The sequence below is a fragment of the Vicugna pacos genome, chromosome X, assembly GCF_048564905.1.
Source record: "Vicugna pacos chromosome X, VicPac4, whole genome shotgun sequence".
Taxonomy (NCBI): domain Eukaryota; kingdom Metazoa; phylum Chordata; class Mammalia; order Artiodactyla; family Camelidae; genus Vicugna; species Vicugna pacos.
The window spans coordinates 8,825,141-8,849,950 of NC_133023.1; the positions used below are offsets into that span (position 1 = coordinate 8,825,141).

General features: G+C 44.0%; 1 protein-coding gene across 1 annotated transcript in view; it reads left to right on the top strand.

The window, feature by feature from the left end:
- Positions 1-24,810, top strand: part of FRMPD4 (FERM and PDZ domain containing 4) — a 662,468-nt gene that overhangs the window by 570,700 nt on the left and 66,958 nt on the right. Inside the window, exons 3-4 of the mRNA XM_031671152.2 lie at positions 5,770-5,930; positions 10,164-10,266. Coding sequence (XP_031527012.2) covers positions 5,770-5,930; positions 10,164-10,266 — 264 coding nt within the window. The remainder of the gene's footprint in view (positions 1-5,769; positions 5,931-10,163; positions 10,267-24,810) is intronic.

Below are 24,810 nucleotides of genomic sequence, written 5' to 3' on the forward strand. Positions count from 1 at the left end.
GCTCGTTCAATCTCAGTGGAGACATTTTCCATCTCAATTAATATACTGTGAATTTTTAGGTCAGAGATTCCTGGCCAATGTGAGTGTGTTTGTTGGAGAAGGTTGGGGCAGGGGGTGAATGTTTATGTAACTCATCAGTTGTATTCTTTTAGGCTGAGCTTCAGGATTCACTGAAGTGTGTTCAGCAGGTAAAAAGATGTTTCTTTTTCAGCTTATTATAAAAGGACTCAAGTATCTTTATAAAAAACTTTGCAAGGAGAGATCCAAAAAGTGCTTGACTAATACAAAGAACAAAATGATATTTCAGTGGGGAGCATTTTAGCGTGGATTCATTCTTACTGGCAAAGAGACAGGGGCTGATGATTTTTAGATAATGTATTCTGAAAATACAACCTTTTGAGCAAGAAAATGATCATGCCATTGGAAGGTTATCCTCAAAGTACAAGCAAAGCAGAAAGACTTTAAAAATCATAAGTGATTAAAAAAAATCATAAACGCAAAAGAAAATACCAGAACAAGCTGCGACCACAAAATACACACGTGGTTATCAGTTTCAAACCTTCTTTGGCTGGGGAAACAATGATGGCGTGATCTGGACCAACGTCAGATGCTCTGACACAGAGGACAGCAGAGTCTGAGATGAAAGGGCCTGCTCGTGCGTCTAGCTCCGTACGGTGGAGTCAGTGCATCGGCCATTCCCCATGACCCGCGCTCACTCCCCAGCCCTGCACCGGACTCTCGCTTAGTAGTCTTTGAAACACGGCAGACAGAAACTTAACCGTAGTTGAGGAGCTTGAGAAGCCTAGATTTTACCTCTTTGTATTCTGGCCCCGTTTTACCTCTTGCATAGCAATATATACTTGTGTTTACTGTATCGTTGCATTTGATACGATTCTTCAAATTGAAAGCCTCAGAGCTTACTTGGGATTTGTGAGGCATCTCCCTGAGAGTTGGGCTACAGGCATGTGAAACACTATTGAGTTTGTTTTCATCCTGTAAGACTGAATGAGTTCATAATGTCTGAAACCAATGCCTTTTTATTCATTGCCTTTATGAGACGAAAATAACAGCCAGTGCTATTTGACTGCTTTTTACATGCCAGACATTTTGCTAAGTGCTTTACGTTTATTCATTCATGTAATTTTCACAACAATCTTATGAAAGAGTTTCTGTGATTATCGCCATTCTGCAGATGAGGAAACTGAGACACGGAGTGATAAAGTCATCTACACAGGTCACACTGATAGGAAGTGGTGGGGCCAGGATTCGAATCCAGAGAGTCTGGCTCCAGAGTTTCATTCCAAACTACCGTACTAGTTCTCACATTGGCCCTAGACTCGGGCATTTGTGTTTCCTGTACAAACCTTAAAACATTAGTTCCTGGATAAGACAATGTCTCCTGCAATCTGGATACATCAGGACACAGGACTTTGGCTAGAAAATGTGCTCATATGTGCTCAGCGCCGCTTAGAACCTTCTAGTAGCTTCCTGTTTCCCTCGGAGCAAAAACACTAAGTCCTTTTAAGATCTTGTGTGATCTTCAGCCCCCCAGCACTTCTCTACCACTCCCCTCACTTCCTCTAGCCTCCCCCCACCACTGGCCACAAGGCTGTCCCTTAAGCATCCTCTCACAGGAACAACCCATGCCCCAGGACCTTTGCACATGGTGGTCCCACTGCCGAAGTGCTCCTCGCCTAACATTTCCTGACCCATGATATAACCTCAAAGTTCCCTCACCCGGCAGCTCTCTAGCCTTCCTCCCTGCATTATTTTTCTCCTTAGTGTTCATAATGACCTGGTCTGCCATACATTTTGTGGACTTACTGGTTTATTCCCTGTCTCTGAACGCTAGAGTGAACATTTTATTTTTTCATTCTGCTTTCGTTCCTGTTGTATCCCCAGAACTGAGAAGCCAGTGGACGTTCAATCAACGTTTGTTGACTAAATGAATAAGTGAATGCATTATAGAGTTGTTTTGGAGAATTAAATGAACTAACATGGAAAACATCTTGAAACAGGCTTAGCATGTAATTCGTGTTTAATAAATGTTGAGTATTAATAAAATAATGTAACGTGTATTAAATGAATGATGAATTAAAAATTGGAGACTATTACTTTATCATGTAGTGAAAGAGGAGAGTCTAGCTACAGATGCTTTAAATATTTTCACTTATGTTTGCAGTGGATGCTAAGGGAGGTAATTGGGGACATCACTTGTGTCCGCTTTTCCTACTATTCAGAAGGTACCAGAACACACCCTTCCGTGGGCAGAAGAATGTCCCCCAACCTTGCTGCACTTCGGAATCACCTGGGGAATCTTTTTAAAAAATCAATAGCTTTCACTCCCAGATATTCTGATGTGGTCGGTCTGGGGGTGAAACTTGGGCATTAGGACTTTTTAATGCTCCCCAGGCGATTCTAATGTTCAGCAGTCTGCGGAGCTTTTCACAGAACTGGCAACAGCAGGGGCAGTTGTCTTCCCCAGTCCCTCTCTACGCTTGGAATTGGGAGGAGTTCGATTCTCTGTTCTACGGCTATGACCATTAGCAAGTCCCTCCACCTCCGCCTTACTCATTCAGAGTGTGTCTTTGGTGGGTTCTGGTGCAAACTCAGAGTTCAGGGCCAAAAAATGTGGATTTCTCCTCCTGTTTTTCCCTTGTTCCCTCTGGGGATAAAAGGACAGGCTTATTTCCAAATGTAGCTAGGGTACAGCACACTCCTCTTACCGAGTCCAAGCTCGTACCGCGTACCGCACGACAGGCCAGTAAATCAGGAGATGAGGTGTTGGGGCAAGGGAGAGCAACTTCATGTGGAAAACAGGCAGACTAAGGAGATGGTGGAGTGGTGTCCCAAAGAGCCATTTTCCCTGAGTTAGAATTCTTTTATACTACAAGGAGAAGGGAGTGTGGCTGGTCCTTGCAACTTCCTGGTGCAAGAATCCTTTGTTCTTGCAGCTGTCTGCATAGGTCTGGTTACAATGTTCCTATAAACCTTCAATAAGACAATTGTTATTTTCTGTTCTGCAATTTTTAATCTCTATGTGAATAGAAAAGTGTTGCACCTTTAAAGGCCAGAGCCTTGAGAATGGGCTCTCCTGTAGATTTCGGGCTCCAGGCAACAGTCTGTTACAAAAGGTGCAGAGCCAGCGTGACTCAGCACAGGGAGCAGAGCACGGGGTTAGAGCTGAAGGAACATATCCAATATGGAGTCAGGTTTGTTCTCTGTTACACTCTAGAGAGGAGACGAGAGAACAGAGCCCATGATCCCCCTGCAGCCCCACTCTCCCCCAGGCACACACTGCCTTGCCTGTTTCAGGCATGTGAGAGATCAACGTGAAGGATCAAGTCCTGTGGGAGTGTGAGAGGCCCTGCTTGGCGTCCTAGTTCTCAGCCCTAACTTCCCCACTTGTTCCCTATGTCTCAGTCCCTCCCTGCCCCGGCCCCATCTGTGACTGCCATGACTGGGGCTCGCCCTGCATCAGTTTTGCTGGTTTAATCAGGGCCTTGAATTCTGTCCTTTGGACTGCCAGGCCTCTCCATGTGACCTGCCCACCTCCCTTCGTCCCAAGCATGTGCCCCACCATGGTAGCCATGTCTAATCTCTGGATCTAGACAAGCACCTACAATTTCACATAAGGCAGCCTCTCCCCCTTTGACCCTATAATGCCACCACTCTGAGCCTGGACACTTCTAGAATGGTGCTGGCGACATTGGGGATAGCACACTACCAAGGCCAGCTTCATGGACGTGTGACCTATGCAGTCACACAGGGCCCTGAGCTGGGCTTCACATTCTGCTGTCTTAAAGTTCTTAATCATGTTGGAACGAGGGCCCCCACATCATTTTGGACTGTCCTTGTAAATGATGTAGCAGATGACGCGTAGAAGACCTGGCATGAATCACACCTGGCTTACACCTGAGAAGAGTGTGACCTTGGCCCAATTATTCTTCCTCCCTGGGCATTCGCAAAGAGGAGGTGGGTGGGGTCAAACGCCCTCCAACGCGGGGGTTCATGAAGATGAAGTAAGATACCAGACGAGTGTCAGCATGTGGCACACTACACGTTCTTTCTCAACGAACACTTCTCTTTTTCCTAGTGTTCCAGATCAAAAGCTGCTAAATCGAAAAGACATTTCCTTCTTTTCTGTTTCAAAGGGATTTTTAAACTTTTATTTTCCTAGTCATTGATACATGCCTAAAGGACGGATCCCAGCAGGTTTTCATTAATTTTTCTTAACTCTCATTAATTACACTGAAGGACAACACGATTCCTCCTTCTCCTTCTCCTTTCTCTATTATATTTGAACAATGTGTTGTCCAGATGGCATGTAGAGTAGCATCTTTCAAGGTATTTAAAAATCATCTTCTTTTACTTATTGAAGAAGATTAGAAAGAGAAAAATTGAATTAAGCCCATGTCATTGAAATAATCTTGGCTAACATACTTTAAGAAGATTTCTAGTGTTCAAACTAACAGCTCTTCCCCAAAAGAAGTCTGCCTTGGATGATGTGCATGAGTGAAGACTTCATTAAGAGTCACGGGAGTTGGTTTTCGACCTGACACTCTGGCATCGCAGCCATGGGCCCTGAGAGACAATAAGCCACTCTTCTCGTGTCAGTTTCCTCCCTGGGAAAATGCAGATGATAATACCTGCTCTGCTCCTTCATTCTCAAGGCTGTTTTGTGGCTCAAATGAGCTATTCGTGGAAGCATTTGAAAAAGTTTTGAATGTGATACACATTTCAAGTTTAGATAATTGGTAAGACTTCTGAAGTTCAGGTTTTAACAAAAAGATTCATTCAAATCATTTGAACGTCTCTCCAGAACAGAAATGCCAAGAGTTAATTCCTCAACTTCTTTGGAAACGGGGAATGTATTTGATGTCAGGATAACCTAGTACCACCCAAGTGATCTCCATCACTTCAATTTTGCTGGAGCCAAAAGCCATCCACGTTACTTACTGAGGTTACTCCTCAGCATATCAGTTACAATTGGATACTTTTCCACAAATGGGAAAGTGGGTGGGGAGGGATAAATTAGGAGTTTGGGATTAGCAAATACAAACTACTATATATTTTAATATATATATATATATATATATTGCACTTCTGACAAGCTGTAGGTGATACTGATGCTGGTCCGTGGACCACTCTCTGAGAACCACTGTCCAGGCTGCTCATCAATTTCTTTACTGAAATCATCTCTTGTCTGTCTCTCCAGCTAAAATGGGAGTCCTGTAGGGCAGGAGTTGGTTGGGTTTTTTCCTTTTTGTTTTTTATGTCCACGTTCCAGCAACTAGCAAAGTGGTTCTGATAGGGGGTAGGCCCTCAATAAACGTTTATTTGCATGAGTGAATGAGTGAATGAATGAGGTAATGGTTCTAGGCTCTGTATTTAAGTGTGTAACATTTAAGCATATAAAATAGGTAAAAAAAAAAAAACCTAAGTCCTACTGTACAGCACAGGGAACTATATTCAATAGCTTGTAATAACCTATAATGAAAAAGAACGTATGTGTATAACTGAATCACTATGCTGTACACCGGAAGCTAACACAGTATTTGTAAATCAGCTATACGCAAAAAGCGGGCCTGGAGTTTTCAAGGAAGAAGGCGGCCATGCACAAAGCATGACAGTGGGTCTCCCCGCATCTTTCACACTCTCTACCAAAGAGAGAACAGAAGGTTTTGCAGCTAGAGAGAAGCCATCGCCAGGCCATTGCCAAACACGTCCATTGATGCCTTGTTTCTCTTGTGTGTGTTTGTCCCACAGTCACATGACACAGGCAATCTCTTTCGATGACCCTCGGTTGGAGAGCTGCCAAATCATCCCTCCGGCTCCGCGGAGGGTGGAGATGAGGAGGGACCCGGTGCTGGGATTCGGTTTCGTGGCAGGGAGTGAAAAGCCAGTGGTCGTTCGCTCAGTAACACCGGGTAAGCATGCAACCCCACTTCTCGCTCTCCGGGGCCATCCGTCACCCCTTGCCAGCACAACCGCTGTTCCATTTCACAAGTGTCATACTGGTCTGTTTCCGGCTGTGAAGGCTAGTTGAGTTTTCCCAGCAGTGGACAGAGCCAGACCACCAGAGGGACAGAAATGGCTCTGCAAATTAGGTTTCAAACTGCCAAATCCATCATCTCTTGGGACTTAGGAAAACACGGATCCATCACTTGTAACCATGGAAATGACCCACTTCTTGAATGCAAATGTTAAGAGGCAGGCACTGTGCTGTTTTCAGTAAACACATGGCAAACTCCTTAGTGAAAAAGCAGCAAGTTGTGTTTAAGCTCCTGTAGGATTTAGTTCATTGAGGTGGTTGGATTCCTTTACAGAGGCGTGCTCCCCTCCCTTCCCACCAGAGGCAGAATGTATTTTCCTACCCCCTCTGTTGGGCTGGACCAGGTGACTGACTTTGGCCGATGGCATATTAGCCAAGATGACGTGAGTGAAGGCTTAACCTATGCTTGTGCTCATTTCTTGGCCTTCTGCCATGGCCAGAAGAAGAATTTCCCTGGAGGGGCTGCTACCCTTTCAGCCTGAGCCCCACAGTGAATGTGTGGGGCAGCCAGCCTGCAGCCTAGATCTAAGTCCAGGCTGATAGTCACTGCGCAGCAGAACTGCCCGGCCACGCCTGGCCTTGATCAGCCAATCCACAGTCATTCTAAAGACCTGTAAGCGTGAGAAGATAGCCTCCTGAATTTGAGGTTGTTTTGTTACACAGTAAAAGCTGACTGATACAGTATGTGGCAAATCTCTTAAATTCTACCATCTGATCAGATAATTAATGTGCGTGGCCTCAGTCACTCTCATTAGAGTGTACAGATGTTCCACGATCGAAACAGTTGACTATAATGGACTCCAAGGCAATTGCCTGAAGTGGGCTCCCTTTGGCTTTCCAGAAACAATGCCCTTTTTCTCATTCATTTAATATACATATTTCTGTACTTATTTTAATGGAGTTAGATCGGATTTGTTTTCAGACAAAAGGAAAGTATCTTCTCTGTTGTTTCTCTCCAGGATTTTGCACATTAGCAACAGAGTTCAGAAGTAAAGTACTGTAGGAAGGAGCACAGACTGGCATCAGACTGCCTGGGTTTGAGGGATTTGAATCCTGCCTCTGCCCCTTATTAGGTTTTTTGAGCTTCTGTGTTAACTCCCCTACATTTCAGTTTGATGTAACTTCTCTACATCGTTTGGATAATGAGGATCATAATTTCTACCTTGCAGGGCCAGGGAGAGGATGCAGTGAGTCAGAAGGGTGCAAATTTCATACTTATTCCAGGAATGCTTCTGCTCCTCCCCCTCCTCGTTATTATTAAACTCTAAAATATTTGGCCAGTTGAGTGTGTCAGTTAAAGGAAATGAAAGCCACGTAGTGAGCTAGTATAGTTTTTTAAAGTTGATTTCATTTGTCCTTTTTCATCGTTTGGACACAATGTGCCCCAGGGCAAGCACTTCAAATCCAGTTAACCACCATCTACTGGTGCCTAGAAGTTTCCTTTTCACGCCTACCGCTGCCTCACTGCCCAGCTTCTTACTCTGTCTGCTGAGCTTTTTCTGGCATGAGGTACAGATCATCATTTAGTTCTCTAGTGGGGCTGTTGACCTCAATGCAGTGGAGAATTTTATTCTTAAAAAAAAGAGAGACTTGCTGTTTTTTTATAATAATGAAATAATATATATGCTTTGTTGAAAAACAAAACAAAACACAACAACATAGTATAGAGGATAAAAATTCTGAAAAGAAGTCATCTGCGTTCCTGCTACTGAGAGATCACCATTCTTAACATATACATGGAGAACTTATGTATAGGAGACAATTCTGTGCATACATATGCATGAATTGTGTATCATATGTATTCTCTGTGTGTGTGGACACTTTTTTTCCCTAAGTGGGGTCAATTTGGCATGCAGTTTTGTAAGAGTGTGACACTTTAACCCCTCTGGTTATGAGATTCTCCAAAGTGTGTGTCCTCCTTGGAGCTGATGGGAGATTCAGGTCTTGTTTTTTTGCTTCTATGGCCTCACTTTTCCTTCAGCCTCTTCCCTTCATTGCCCTCAGTTCTCCTTAGATTCAGACACTCACACCTACCATTAGACAATTTTGAGAAGAGTAGAAAAAGTGAAATGTAAGATTAGGGAGCCCTGTTTCCAGTCATTTTTATGAGTGAAAATGCTGGTTAAATCAACTGTGTCTACCATCAAAATGGCTCTCCTGAACTCCCAAGTGATGCCAGTGGCAAGAGCAGATTTTCTGTCGTAGGCAACCCAGCCTTCAGAGTCAAGGGCGAGAGAGTTCGCTCACATGCACCATTGCTTGACATTCTGGAAGGAACTGTGTCCTGTGTTGCTTCCTCCCTTAATTCTTGCTGAAACAGGAGTATCTCCATTTGAGCAAAAAGCATAGGCCCCATGTCAGTCTGTCCTGTTAATTAGCACGTGGTTTGCTCATCAGAGTAATTAACATCCACCATCCAAACAGTTCATTTGAAAATTGTTCTTTGTTTAACCAGCATTTGACTCCTAGTGACTTTCAGACCTGCACTTGTGTGCAGACACTGCATCTCAGTTCTCACACCTTGAAATGAACATTTTCTCTTACTGATTCAGGGACATGTAAAGGTTTTCCCCACTCTCTTACTCCCCAGGAGACAAGTGTGTTCTCCAGCTCGAGTGACCCATCTGCCAAGCGTCCGGGTGGGGAGAGAATAACTCAATTATTTTGAGCTCCATGATCTGGGTGTGAAGTGTTCATTTCAATTCCTATATGAAGTAAAAGTGATAATATTTGAAAGCTAATGTTTTGGTTGCACCTATTACCCAGACAGACCTCTGGGAATAAAGTGAAAATTCCAGTCCCACGTAGTGCCAGACCCCTGCTGGGGGTCATGATATTAGACGTGAGAAGATAAGCCACATTATCGGAGTGTTTAAGTTTTATTTCATACAGATGTGTGCTTCATGCAGCTTTAAGTTTATGTGTCAAGAGACCTGGCAGTGACCAGTTTTTGAGTTATAGGAGCAAATTCAAAAGAGGTGTCAGCCACCTTGAACTTGGAAGAGTCCACACACCTTAGCAGAGGTTAGTCCTCCCTTTCCAGCCAATTCTTTCCCCTGTGAGGCTCGGCTATGTCATCCCATGCAAGGATTAGAGTACACAGTGCAGTTACTAGGTCAGCATTCAGCCCATTGCGGGGTGCACAATAAATGCTCAACACGTATCAGTTCTCTCCCTCCTCATTGGAAAGACAGCTGGAAGAGGCTGCGATGGATCAAGACAGAAATAGGGGTCCTCTGGAATCGCACGTGAGCCCCAACACAAACATCCAGCACAGTCCAGACCACAGAAATGACCAAACACCCTCACCTCTCAGCGGACAGGAGGGATGACTGCGGCTTTACCAGTCCCAGCTATAGCCCTGTTTCCTTCCTCCCACCTTTTAGACAAGAATTACTAAGATGCTCACGGTAGAGTTACTCCCGGTTCCTTCAACCCTCCTCCAAAAGCACATAACACAAGGCCAAGCCTGCAAGTCCTTCCCAGCACCTCCTTGTTGAGCTGCCTTACGGTTCCCCACAGTGTGCAGCCTCCCTGGCGTGCAGAGTAAGTCGATGCAACTGTGTTCAAACCCAGGTGTGCCCGGCTGCTCACAGCTCTGGCCACAGGGCATCAACATCGCTGACTGGCTACCTGTCAGGGGGAATACCTTCTTCTAAGGGCCCCGATACTCGGGGTCTGGTCAGCTGGCCAGCAGCATCAGCGGCCCCTGGCACCTTGTGAGAAATGCATTACGTCACCCCACACCCCTCCTAACCTGGAGTCGGCCTGCAAGGCAACACGGTCCCGGGCGACGCACAAGCCCGTTAACGTGTGAGAAGCATTGCCCGTCTCAGCCTTGCCTGGGCAGTTTGAGAGCGGTGTTGATGCCTGAGTCCCACAGCAGGGTGCAGACTGGGCCGCGGAGGTGGGGTTACCCAGAGCTCCCCTCCCTCGCCGGAGTTCTGTCTAACCTTGAGAAGGTTATGGAGACAAGACCCGGGGTGTGGGTGGGTGTCGTTTTTGCTGAGAGCACCAGTTATTCCCAAGGAATCGTGATGGGGAGAGGAGGCCACGGATGGATTACCAAAGGTCTCCTCACCTGCCCTTCACTCTCATGTGTCTCCAGGTGGCCCCTCGGAAGGCAAGCTGATCCCGGGAGATCAGATTGTGATGATTAATGACGAGCCCGTGAGCGCCGCGCCGAGGGAGCGGGTCATCGACCTGGTCAGGTAGGCGACCCTGTGCCGGGGCCCGTCTGAGCCCTCAGCCAGCAGACGGGGGGCTTCCCCGGGGCCGCTTGGGGCAGAAACATCAGCTCACACGTTCGCCTTGGAAGTGCCGGCGATGCTGACCTCTAATACATAAAACCAGGCTCCGTAAACACAAAACACCCGCCTGCCCACTCTGTGTTAACGTTCAGGGTGCCTGGGCTTCTGCTTGAAAAGTTTTTGAGTCCTCTGTCCATTGCTGTAGCCAAGGGCTGCATTTTTGCTCCCTCCCAAAATGATGACCACACTGATAGCTCATAATCAGGGACGTCCCCTTGCAATACCTGACGTCCCTTTAAGTGATGAATAATTTGACACCCGCCATCCCGTGGACACACCAGCACACAGTTCGCCAGTTTTTCATACTTGACTGAGTGATTCGTTACTTAATTTTGAAATCATCAACCGAGGAAAAAGGATAATTAGGTCAAAACGAGGACAGTTTAAAAATGTGTTTGCTTTACGGCTTTAGTTTCATCATAGATGTAAATAGTCTGTTTTGTGATATTCTTAAAGGGTTGCCAGAAAATCTACTTGATGTGATGTTAAAATATTGGTCAAGAATCCCCTGAGAAGCCCACTGGCGTTACAATCCCACGGTGAATTTAGGGCAAAAGGGGTCTTTTGAAGTTTTCCAAATGAAGCTGTGCCCGCTGGATGAATGGGGCCCCTCATGCTGCGGGACGTTGCGGGATGTTGTGTTGTGTGACGTTTGCCCTTTGTAAACCAATCTTTGGAGGCAAAACTGAAGCAGAAGCTAGGCTATCAGAGCACTTGAAACTGAGAAGGAAATCTAACATTTATGATCTCTCATAACAAAAAGTACACCTGTCCCCTCAGAAAGGGATTAAGTAGATATCTCTGGGGTTTTCTGGACCATGTATCTTTCCCAAGCCTGTTTCGGCTTCTGCTCTACTCAGAAGTGCTGGGTTGGCGTGTGTCCTGGGAAGCACTGGGTGAAGGGTAAGAAAGCAGAGACATAGAAACTGAGGGGGCTTATTTTTAGGGTGAGCATCCATCCCAGCTTTAGCACAGAAAGGCCCACGTTGGGGCACCCCCAGGTCCCAGGGTGCTTGGGCACCCTTCTTTAGCGTGGGCCTCCTAGAGCAGAGCCTTCACAGCTGGCTGGCAAAGCCCCTGTCCTCCCGGGGGGTCCAGATCTCCCAAAGAAGTCCCTACACAGGAGTGGACACAGGCTCGTGTCGGTCACCCTGCGGCAGGAGCCAGCCCTGGGCACGGCACCATTCTCCTTGGGGACCAGAAACGCAAGGATCAGGAGTGACTGCATTTTAGAGCCCTTGGGAGGGAGCTGCAGTGTTACCATTTGGAACCACTTCTCTCTTGAGAGGAGTGTGGGCGGCCGCGGGAACACACTTCACGCAGGCAGGCCCTGAGCCTCTGCGGGCTCACGTTCTGGAGCGCCGTGTTGGGCTGATGGCGGGGCCCTTGGTCATTTTGTTTTCCCCTGGGCACATGCATCTGTGATCAGCCCTATTGATTTCCGTGCTCAGAGGATGACAGAAGCAATAAAGTATCTGTGTTTGTGTTTCCTGGGACTGAATTGCCTGCTGCAGGACAGAGATGGAGAAAAAGCTGTCCAAGAGTGTGATCATTTTTTTAGCAATCCTTCCAGGGCATTTAGAAAGATTGTTTTCTGAAAAAGATTTTTCCTTCTTCTGTGGAAGAAAATGGCATCTCTGTAAACAAAAGTCTCTCTAGGACTTTTTGTGTAATGCAGCTCAGTGAGTATTTGTTGAATAGATGAACCAATTAAAAGGTGGGGGGAGGGTCTAGCTCAGTGGTAGAGTGCGTGCCTAGCATGCGGGAGGTCCTGAGTTCAGTCCGCAGTACCTCCATTTACAACAAACACACACACACACACACACACACAAAGAGGGCAGAGCAGACAACAGCTTGTGGTCCAAATCCAGCCCACCATCTGTTCTGGATGGCCTGTGAGCTAGCTAAGAATGGTTTTTGTTTTTGTGTTTTTTTAACCATTTTTAAAGGGTTGGGAAAAAACAAAAACAAAAGAATATTTTGTCACACCCAAAAGTCATATGAAATTCACATTTCAGAGCTGGTAAATAAAATTTTATTGGAAACCAGCCACGCACGCCCGTTCACTTCCGTGCTATCTAAGAACGCCTCCTCCCTGCAATAGCCGAGCTGAGGACGTGCTGCAGAGACCCGTGACCTGCTAAGATGCGAATAGTCGCTACCGGCCTTTACAGAATAGGCTTGCGCACCCCTGCTTTAGGAAATACTGAAGTAACCAATCGCATTTTCTTTGGTTAAGTCAAATTTAGATTAAAACCCCCAAATAACAGGCGCAGAGAATTTTGCTCGGGATGGGATTGTGATGAGTGTAAGATTGCCCTATACTTAATGAAGAAGTTGTGGTGTTTTCAATGTTTGAAGTGGAAAGCATGCATGTTTTTTAAGCATCATGAAGTATGGCAGGTACAGGAACCACTCTTTCCCTTGTCGAAGCCTGGCCCCCCTTCCTACCCTGGGAAGAGAGAGCTGAGGTCACGGTTACAGCCCTCTCTGGCTGAAATATAGCTGCTCCTCTGATTAGCATTGGCTGTCACCTCCCTTAGTGGCACCAGTACCTCCTCTGTGAAGCTCATCTGTGGGTTCCTTGGTGGCAGGAGAGGAGGGCACCCTCTTCCCACTAGCTTTCCCGACAAGACGTCTTGGGTACGGCACCAGGTAGACCAGCTACTCTTCCAGGTGTCCCTGTGACCTCATCACCAAGGGGAGGACGTGAATTCTCACTGGCTTGCAGTCCTTCTGACAGCTCTGCAGTTCTCCCCCACCCTTTCCAGAAGGAGAGAGGGAGAGGAGGAGGTGGCTGGCAGCACATCTGGCCTCCCCTTAGAATGTTCTGGGGAGTCCCTTTGGTTTGCAGTTGACTTTAGAATGTGATCTGAGTGTCGCCTGGCTGGTGTCTCACTGATAGATGACAGGGGCCCAGTTTAAATCAGAAATGTAGCTTGATGTAGAATCAAGTGACCCAGGTTCTGAGTTCCGTGAGAAAGGAGACCTTGCCTGTGTTGCCCTCAGCCGTGCCCCCATGGCCCAGCCCCGTGTGTTGAGAAAGTGAGTGGACTCTGGAAATAACCGATTTCGCTGGCTTTCCCCAAGATCTCCTACAGCTAACTTGTGAGTTGGAAGGTCAGCTCGTTGAATCCATCTCTCAAAGAACATTTATAGGCAAGCCAAGGCCCAGCCTTCAGGAATCTTCCATCATGTCTGTTCAGGTGGGACCCGTCAAGACAGACAAGCCCGCACATCGGACACTTGGGAGAATTGTCAGATTTGAACGGAATTTGCCTGTGATAAAAGCATCCAGTTCCCCCTTCTCCCCTCCTCTCCGATAGGGCAGCGCCTCGGTTGACTGTTCCTACCGACCTGATAGGCTCGGATGCTACTGAGAGGGTGAACACGTGTTCCTAAAACTGACTCCCTTTTCATCTCAAAGCAATGAATTTACCTTTGAAAAAGTAACAAGTTACTTTATTGTAAGCAAATAAATCGCAGTGCAGTGACACAGCGCGGTTCACAGAGGCACTGCCTGGTGGAGTTCTTATTGTAGCAGAGACCTTCAAACTCATTAAACCAGAATTTTGAAATAATGTATTTCTCACTCATGAAAAAATTCATCCATTAGAAAATTTTCCTGTGCCTTCCCATCAGTTTAGCCGTCTATCTGCCATATGTGTACTCACCTAAAAATTTAGCTCTTGCAAAATAATCTCTTTTTTTATTGGCCTTCTCAGCCGATCTGTGTTTTAATGTTTCTATCTTACACAAGATAAATTCCCTTTCTGTTTAATAAAATATCCTATTTTCTTAGCCACTGAGGAAATTTGGGAAAACACTCATCATTTTAATAACACTGTAAAATTCTCTCTTAAAAAAATTGGCATCCATTTACTTGCCTATGTGGTTTGGTCTTATTTTTCTTTTCTTTTCTTTTTTTTTTCTCATTGCCACATTTGCTTTTGGATTATTTTTTGTTTCCGGCTACATTTGTGTTTCTTTGTGGACTAGTTTTCTTATCATTTGGCTGTTCTATTATAGATTTTTTTTTCTTGAGAAAATGAAAGAGTTTCTTGGAGACCAATTTACTGCTATAGTAACCACATTTGGGTTTTTTCCTGTATCCTCAAAAAGAGCTATAATTGCTGCACTGAAATTAGACGAGTTCCGTTCATTTGATAGGTTTCTAAATTGTTAAACTCTTAACTCACGCTTTGTAGTGGTGGAGGAGCGAAATCTTTGAAGAATTCATGCCCTTTGCAAATTACCATATCTTTCTTCTTTAGAAGTATCCAGGGATAATTTCCCTTGGCTTTCCACAACTAGACAAATTAACGTAAAACAGTCTCCAAGACTTTATGTTGAAAAACTATGGCGTATAATTGCTCATAGGCATTATGACTCATGCCCCATCCCCCCAGGCTAGCCAATCCAATTAAATGCATTTTTTAAATTAATTTCGTTAATTAATTTACAATGCTCACAATTGTTGCGCGTTAACTGGGTAGCAAATGTAATGAAGAGCGCTGAGGGTGTATACATACATAAAACATGATTCCTGCCCTCAAGGAGGAGACCACTGATGAATCGCACGATGTTTAGGACTGTGCAAGACTGAGGGGGAGGGTGGTGTTTGGTAAGAACGTTTGGTAAGGATGGATTACTACTTGCAGGAACGTAGTAATGGTGGTGAAGGGTAGCCGTTGGCCCTGAGTGGAAGGGCAGGTTTATGCCTGGAGAGAGGGTTATAAAATCAGTCTTCCTCTTATCCCTGGGAACCCCAGATCCTCCTGAGGGAAGCTCACTTTCTAGCTGGCAGAATGGAAATATCCATTGTTCAGATGGCTGTCCGGAGCCACAACCTCAAAATCTCCACCTGCTCTCCCTCAATTAACTTATCAAGGCAGCAACAGAAATCTGGTTCACGTTAGATTGGAAGTACCAGTCTATTGGGATGAGAGATCTACCTGAGAATCTGATAATACCATGGGCTTACCCATCCCCCCAGAAGAATCCGCGTGTATGCATGGTTTTGCATGTCCTGACAGAACGTTCCTTGACTCCCTTGTTGCCAGTCCCAGTTTTAGAACCCCAGCAGCTGACTCGGAAGATGCTGGCTCCCTCTCTGTCTCTGAATCTCTGTTGGAAGGTAGCATTGAAGAACCGAGTATATGAGTTCCACCTTCTCCCCTCCTCTGCAGTAGGGCAGCCAACTATGCCTTCATCTGTCTGCTCTCACCGCCCCAGTTGACTATGCCTGCTGATCTTATTAATGAGCAGAGCCATAACTATGGCCGTATCGACAGAACGCTGCCTGCATCTCTCACCCCTTCTGTACTGATAACCTGCAGTCAGAGCTTTTCTGGGGCGCAGTAGGGTTTCTCTGATAAGAAAGTAACTATAATAAGAAATAAGAATAGGGAGAGGATAATAGCTCAGTGGTAGAGTGCCTGCTTAGTATGTGTGAGGTCCTGGGTTCAATCCCCAGTACCTCCAAAAAGATTTTTTTTAAAAACTTAAAAAAAATAAGAATAGATTATAAATTATTAATCATTAACTCACAAAGGACGAAATCACCAAGTTTTAGTAACATTCCTTTTACCTAAGTAACTAATATTTGTAAACACATGCCAAACGATGTAAAATTTTCGTTTTAAGGCCAGGAAAATGATTTTAACAGTTCTAACAAGAGTGCTCACAGAGAGGGCTTGTGTTTTCCTGGAACATATACATCCTTACAAAAAAAAAAAGAAAAGAAAAGAGCCAACTGACTTCCACAATCAAGGTCAAAGCTTTCTGGATAACTTTTAAGGGTAACTTTTTTGACACCTCAGGAAAAATAAAAGAATATTATTGATGGCATCCTACTTAATAACAGTGATGAGAGTTCACATGCATTAAGTCCTTTTTATATGCGAAGCCTTCTGCTAAACTCTTTTCCTTTGTGTGAAGACTAGCCTCACTCATACCATAATATGCCCTGTCCCGAGTCCTTTTTGTGTATTAAAACTCACTCAGTCCTCAAATGGTGAATGGGTACAGTACTTACCTCCAATTTACAGGTGGGAAATTGAGGCAGAGGAAGGTTAAGTGATGGGCCCCAAATCCCACAGCTAGTAAGTAGGGGAGGGAAACCCAGTCTGGCTTCTGAGTGAACGCTCTCAACCTGCTCATCACGTGGACTCCTTACAACAGCCTTGTGAGCAAGCACTGTTTATTGTACCCACATTACAGAGTGGAAACTGAGGCTTAAGGGGGTTGAGTCGCTTGCTCAGGGCAAGGAGGCAGGTGTGCAGGGGCAGCGGAAGAAAGCCAGTACAAATTACTGGGACGTGGTGGGCTCAGCAAACAACAGAGCTATAATTGGGCTCTGAGTCTTAGTACCTTCACCCCATAGACACCTCCGATTCTGGATTAGACGCAAATAGCCTGTCTCCTGTCCCCGGTTGGCCAAACATTTGTGTTGATTTTCATAGGAAGTGCTCAGGGGTTACCTGCTCGTTGTGGTCGGTGGGAGCCTGGCGAGCTTAATCAAAGCAAAATAAACTGTTTAGAAGGGACCCGTCTAACCGTTAGATCTCAGCACGTCTGTCTTTTTACCATTCCCTTCTCATCAGAGTGATAATGGAAAGTCAAATCAGATCGTGATCCAGGAGCACTGCGCCTGCAGAAGAATATATTAGGAAGGTCACCTTCCTGTTTGATTTCAGCTGGGCTTAGATGCATCGCCATGCTGCTTAGTAAAATAACAAGGCAGAGAACATCTACCGGGCATCCGGCACATAAAATATGCATGATGATGTATGATATAATAAGGCCTTGTTATAGTAAAACCAGCAAGCAATTTCAGTGAAAACACAAAAGAACAGCCCCTTAGTATGCTGACGCTACAGATTGTGGTCTCACCTAATACGCGCTTGCAAAGTACACATTTTCTGACAATTGCAAATTACAGAGCCTGGGGAGAAAGAGGTCGGTGACTCTAGAAAAAAGAAAGTGTGGGAAAACGTTCTGATGTGGAGAAAGTAGAAAAAGGGATTTCAGTCCATAGTTCATAAAGGTTATAATGACGTATAATGATGAAAATTAATAAGAAAAGTGACTTCACCCAGACTGTTTTAATGTCCCTTAGATTTTAATAACCATCTCCCACTCTCTCATCAAATCTCTCCATTACCGTAGATGCACTTAATGCAACTCGCGTATGAAAAATAAATGTTGGGAACTGAAGAACCGGAAAAAAAAATTTTAAACTAGGATGTGTTTTCGGTGACCTCATGTGGTTGACACGACCAAATATCTTAACTTGTATTAACAAGTACCTTACTTGTATTAAGAAAAAAAAAATAGAAGGCGATCATTATTGGACCTTTGCCATGTTCTGGTAATCCTTTAGAAGTACAGATTTATAAATTATTCCATGCCCTTTGTATAAGTAGCTGAAAAGAAAAAAAAATCATCTTGGTGAGCCTGTGATCAGGATATGATCAGGATCTAAGAGTAAGCCTCATTCCTTAGAGGTTTAGGTGGAGAATCTCAGGCGCTCAAAGCCAAATCTTACTTTGACAGGCAACACAGTGGAGGATGTGGTCGCCGGAATCTCAGGCCACACACTCCACTGTGTAAAGAGTGAATTGTTATTTATCCGTTATCTATAATCATCCAAATTTTATTTCAAATCCTTATCCTAGTATATGATCAATTCATGCCATTTTCTGCAGTGCTCAGTCTACATTGAGTGTGGCTGATTTAATGGGAGGAGGCATTGGGAGAGATGAAGTGTGTCCACTCTTTGGCTGCGTCGTTCATCACACTAGAGTTCACTGAGCTATCTCTATGCCCATCTGGTCCGCCTTTGTTCACTCACTCAGGCAGGGAGCTACTGGATCATCCCTTGTTCACCACTGCCAACCCTTCCAAAGCTGCTTCTCTGCCATCTTAGATGCACCTGCCCCTCCTGAGCTGTCCTGGGACACTGAATAATTCCAGGGCTAATTCCTTCTGGGATTGTCACCTTCCCAGGGTTCTAACTAGGAAAGAAGTCACAGGTTGCTGTGCTCTTCAATTCCACAAGGCTTTGTGAGGGTTCCCAAGTAATTCTTGTCCAAGGATCAGCTTCTGAAAAGAGGGGGAGCACGCCTTCTCTTTCACAGGCACCCACAAGTTGGTGTTCTTCATCTTGCCCCAAGTCTCACTCCATCCTCTGAAGAGTCCCTACTTGGAGAAGAGGATGCTTTACCTGACTGATTGGCTGTCCTTCCCAGCCTGTTAGTTTCTAGCCTATTATCCTATTATCTTTCCCAGCCCTTAGTTCCTAGAACCTAGACATTTCTCTCCTTTCTTCTGTAACAGCCCTGTCCTAGAGTGATGAGTGTTGTGTGATCTGGCTGATCAAATGGGCAAAGAAATGGAGCTGACCCAGCAGAGCAAAGAAATGGGCATGCAGGTGAACATCAGTGACAATTTCAAAATATTTTCCTGCTACCGATGGGAAGACATGGCATGGGAATCAGAAAAATCTGAATTCACATCCTACCTCTGCAACGGATTAGCTGTGCGTGACCTTGGGCAAGGACTTCATTTCTGTACTCCTCATAAAATGAAGACCTACCTCATACCATTGTGGTAAGAGTTAGGTAGACCACAGTGCGAACTTGTCTTTCTTTGCCACAAGTCTGTCTGTTTCTTAATGACAGGGACCAGGATTATTGGGCTAGCATGAGCTGTTGTAACAAATCCAACACGATACAAAGGTTCAGTCACAGTATGAGTTTATTTGTCAATCACATGAAGTCCATGATGGGTGCCCCTGATTACCGGACAGCTCTCCTTACGGGGGTCATCCAGGGACCCAACTCAGACCTTCCCCGTTTTGTGGCTCTGCCATCTTGAACACATAGCTTCTGGTTTGTCTCCGTCAAAATGCAGAAGGGGAAGAGGATGGAAGGGCCATGGAAGATTTTCCAGGCCAGGCCCACCCAGAAGGAGTGTACTGCACTTCCACTCCCCTTCCTTTGGCAAGAAGGCAGCCCGTGAGTGAATCTACCTGCACAGATTTTAAACCAACAGTGAGTCCATTGATTGTCTCATGCTTTTGCATGCTGTGTTGATTTCAGACTTGATGCATCATATGAAAGCGTGGTAGTGCAAAACAGACCTGCACCTGGGAAAGAGAAGATCACAGTTCTCCTCTAGGCATCTCCCCAGCAGCTCTGTAATATGGGCATGTAATAGCTCGACAGTCCTCACCCCTCAAAAGCTGGGGATGGGGACCTATAGGTGTTCCATCTGAGACCATTTTTCATTGTACAGCTCTGTCTTTGAATGGAAGGACATTTAGGGTCTGTGGCCTCATTCAGTAAATCCTGGTGGTGCTCCCCAATCACTGGGGATGCCCCCGTCCCATCGAGGACCACTGGAGATGATTGTTATGAAATGTTTCCAGCTTAGGCATCCTGCGATCATTAGTGGACACATCTTACCTTTTTCTCAAGAGGGTGCAATTTTCAAATTCCTGCAGATGAATGGTTCCCAGTGGATGGAATATTCCAAGATGGCAGAATATCCAGGAGATGGTTGAGGAGAGAGGAGGGAGGTGATGAGGCAAGTCCTATCCCTGTTCCTAAGCAACAGAGCAGGGAGCAGGGACCAGGGAGGTAGTAATTATCAAGATCCACCCTCTCCATGATGGGAACCCAGGTGGTGCAGTAACAGAGACCCCCATGTTCATCAACAAAATGGTAAGACTAGATTTTTGTTATAAATAGGATCTGTAAATATGTGCTGGCTTGTAAATGTGAGGCACTAAAGGATACTTTGAACAAGTAAGATCTCTTACTCCTTGCTGCTGCTTGATGTCTAGGGGGCCCTTAGGTACCGAGCAGGCCTGTCTGTGCTGGGTGTGTGGATTAGCTACCGGAGGCCCCTTCCTAAATGGTGAGAGCTGAGTAACGTCCTCAGGACCCCTGCATGACCTAAGCAAGAGGGCAACTCTCCCAAGTCGTAACTGAGAATGTGTTTCCCACCAGCCAACTGGGCAGCAGCTCAGAGTAAAGACACATGGTTTAGAAATACAGAGAAATGGGATATTTCTTACAACTAATGTTGTGGCGTAAACTAACCAGTCTTTTTTTTTTTTTAACGTTGTTCAGAATTCAGAAGTAAGGAAGATGGAGACCTTTTTTAGTGCCATTCTGAAATACGTTTTAATTCCACATACAAACATATGAGCTCATGTCTATCCAATTGGTCTTAATTTCAATATCATTGCTTATTAGTATTCTGTATATTTTAAATCAGTCTTTATTAAGTGTGCCAAATTATACACCACCATGTAGTACACATGAAAAGCAGCCAATAAGCCATTTGATAACAACTTAGAAAATACAGACTCAGTTTCTCCATGTGCTACGTACGGTTAGACACAAAAGTACCCAAAGCTTATAGATCTTGTCATTTAGACAGAAGCAATTCTAATATGTTATGATTCCAAATAGGATTTCACTTCTATTTCAGCATCTTTGCTTTTTTGTATTCTGAGTCTTTCCAACCTAAATAACCGAGGTGAAATTTGTTACCACTTCTAGGTCAAATAATAAAGGACCCAGAAAACTAAAGATTTGTTATTTTTTTCCCCATGTGAGAACTTACTTATCACTGTTAAACATCCTTCTTTCCCTTTTAGCTCCTTGCTCCTATTCTGTTTATATTTTTATGCACACAATAGTCTACATTTCTGTGTCTAACAAATGGGATTGCTTTGTGAGCTGAGCATTCTTGGATTTTTACAAGAAGCATGTCAGAGCTGAATTTTCATCGCACACTCTGAAACCCTACCCCAGGGTGTTTTCATTTATATTTAATGTTAAATCAAGGATATTAGAGGTGGAACAGACCGTTCTTCACTGAGTCCAATCAGCAGCATCAGCTCACTCTGAATTCCGGAAATAACATTTGGAACGTTCTTTTTGATAGAGAACACTTCAGGGTATCCGGGTAACTTGGAGCTTGGTAATTTAAAAACTGAATAGCTAACACAATAACAAAGGAAACCTCTCTTGGGATTTATAATAAAAAATATCACGTTTGGAAAAAGCTTCTAAAAGCACAGAGATTTTTTTTAATGTGTTTTTTTGTTGTTGTTGTTTAATTGAAATTCGGAGTTTGAAATTCAAAGGGTTTTTAAACACCTATTTCTCACCCTTTAATTTTCTGCATATATTATGTTTCTTAAACACAGTGAAGTACCAGTTTCCATTATTTGACGAAGGAATACAGTATGTGGAAGGCCCTTAAAAGTAGCCTTCCCCTGTAGTTTGTTTTCTTTCTCCGTGAAGTCCCTCTCCTTGGGCCCTCAAATATCCAGTATGTCTTAAAAGTAGCATAGCTCTGATTAATAAGAACCTTTCCGGCAGAAGTAAAATGTGATTCAAATTTACTTAATCAGAAAACTGAATCGACTGGCTGGTGGAACTCAGAAGGATATGGGGTAGAGCCGGTCAGGCACTAGGGGATGGGGTGTGAGACCTGGCAGCATCAGGAACCCTTCATCCCCCATCTCTTGTCTTGGCCCGCTTTCCTGTCCTGGCTTCCTTCTCAGGAGAGCTCTCTCCGAATGGACTAAACCACAGCTCTAGGCTTTGCCTGCCACTAGCCTAACAACCCCAGGAGGTAAAAGACCACCATTTAAATCCAGTCACACTTCCCAGGTGGGACTTTCTTGGCCCCGTATGGTGACACTCCACCCCTAGACAAATCACTGCCACCCAGGAAGTAGACTATGCCCGGGCTGGGGGTTAGGGGACAGGTCTGGGTCATGGGTCACGTGATGGAGATGCAAACAGCCCTACTAGGATTTTCAGCATCTAAGAGTGGGGAGATTGGTTCTGCAGAGGAAATCTGGTGCCCATTACTCAAAGGATGGTTTGACAAAGAAAACAACTGCCAGTGCAACCAGTCACTCATGGCTGCAGGGTGTTTTGGACACATTTTATTCTGGAAGAATTTGAACAGGATCCTAAGTGTAGAGAATAGCATAGTCGACCCATGTTTGCATCACCCAGCTTCCGTGGTCATCAATCAAGTCATGACCCATCATCCATACCCAAGACACTTCCCCAGCTTTGGAAGACATTGAAGCAAACCCTAGACATTGCATCATTTCATCTATAATAATTCAGTGTGTCTCTCTAAGGAGTAGCATTCTTTTTTTAAAAAAGTAAAATAAAAATCCCACAATAGCATTATCCCACCTTACAAATTAACATTATTTTCTAAATATTATCAAATATCCAGTCAATACTCAAATATCTTCCATGGTCTCATAAAATAATTTCTTATTGCAGTATATTTGAATCGAGATCCGTATAAAGTCCATATACTATGATCAGTCGATAAGTCTTTTAAGACTCTTTCAATCTGTAGTTCTTCCTTTCATCTCTTTTTTATCGTCTTGCAAAACAATGTATGTATATTTAAAGAAACAAGTTATTTGTCCTGTCGAGATCCCCAGAGCCTGAATTTTGCTGACTGCATCCCTGGGCGCCATGTGGCATGATCTGACCTCCTGTATTTCCTGTAAGAGTGATCTGTTCTCTTACAGAGGATGCTGTATATTTTCATCCTCTAGAGGTGCATGGTATCTGACTGTGTCTTTCTATGATGTGATCAACTATTGATAATTGTCAGAGTCTATCCATTCATGAATGATTACAAAGAGATGATATGCTAACCCCATTGTTTCTTCTTCAATTATTAGCTGAAGAACACAAAAGAGAAAGTATTTGGTTACCCTGAGGAACAGCGCATGTGAAAGGCAGGACAAACACTTGCTTCTGTCCCTTTATTTACCACTTTTCAAATCCAGTTTTCAAAGCAATTTGTTGTTTCATAGGCATTCCCAAAAAACAGGTTGATTTTTTTTAAAGGTATTATATAATGAACTCATGGATTTAAGTATATTTGATTATTTAAATCCAATGATATTATGCTTTGTTGAAGGTCAGTTTGTCTCATCTTTGGTCAGTGGGAGCCTCTCCAGAGGGCTCTTGAGTCCTATTAACAGGACCCTAATGGTCTCTCTTAGTGTCTTGACTTTCCAATAAGATGCTCAACGTCCAGCTTGTATGTTTGTTGCTCCACATCTGAAATCAGTCATTTCTCCAAGAAGCCGTGACTCCTAGTGAGAACTGGTACTGAGTCATCTGAATGCTAGTGTGCTTATAGCTAAGGACAGAACTAAGACATCTGTGTACATTTTTTAGAGATAAAATACATCACGAGCTCATCTTAGTATGATATGTCTGATTCAAGTTCAGGACAGAAGGTTTTTATGTAACCTCATCTGTTAAAATCTTCATCTCCTTTTCCTCAGACTGTATATCCCAGTTCTCAGGGTCCCCATCATCACTTCTCCACTTGATCCCACACCACATACACACCAGCCTCAGAATAACGACACTACCACCAATAAACTGATTACGAAACACATTGTAAGATATTTTTATTGCAGTTCTGTTTGTCTTTCCGGCATATCCCACGAGGCTGTTCAAAATACCATTTTAAAATCACTTAGGATGGTTCCCCTCTGTGTCATTCTGCCTCTAACAGGATTCACAGATCCAGTATTTCATTTACTTAAACAGTTGTTCGGGATGGTTCTTTTGATTTTGTTTGAAAATTATGTATAACTATAACCTTGCCACCAACTGGACACACAGGTTCTTTATTCCATTTTACAAGCAATTTTTAGGGATTTTATTTAACTGTGTCTTATAATTATGTATCTCTACATGATTCCCAAGTCATATCGACACAATGTGTATTCAAAGAAGTACGTGTAAATGCTGTCCCTGTCCCCTCCTCCCTGTTTCCTTCTACATATGTAACACTTATTTTTAAATTGTATTTTATGGTTCATTCTTTCCTTGTTTAATGTGAACAGATACTTTAATCCCTCTCCATTCTTAGAAACAGTAATAAACTAGACATACTTTTATTCACTCTGCCTGTATCCTACCAATCACACACATACACACACACACACAAGTAGTGATTGGGAAGGTGTATATTTTTGTTCTAGTGGTTGTCATTAGAGTAATGCCTTTGTGTAATAGCCTAGTCTCTCCTCCCGCAGACCCCCGCTTCCCCCGCTATCTACCCACCTTTTAAATTTTCTGGCTATTGTCTATTGCTTTCTTTTTCTTTTTATTTTTCTTTTTCTTTTTCTTTTTCTTTTTCTTTTTCTTTTTTTTTTTTTTTACAATTGAAGTACAGTCAGTTACAATGTGTCAGTTTCTGGCATACAGCATAATGTTCCAGTCATGCATATATATACGTGTATTCATTTTCATATTCTGTTTCATTAAAGGTTATTATAAATATTGAATATAGTTCCCTGTGCTATACAGAAGAAATTTTTTATCTATTTTTATATATAGTGGTTAGCATTTGCAAATC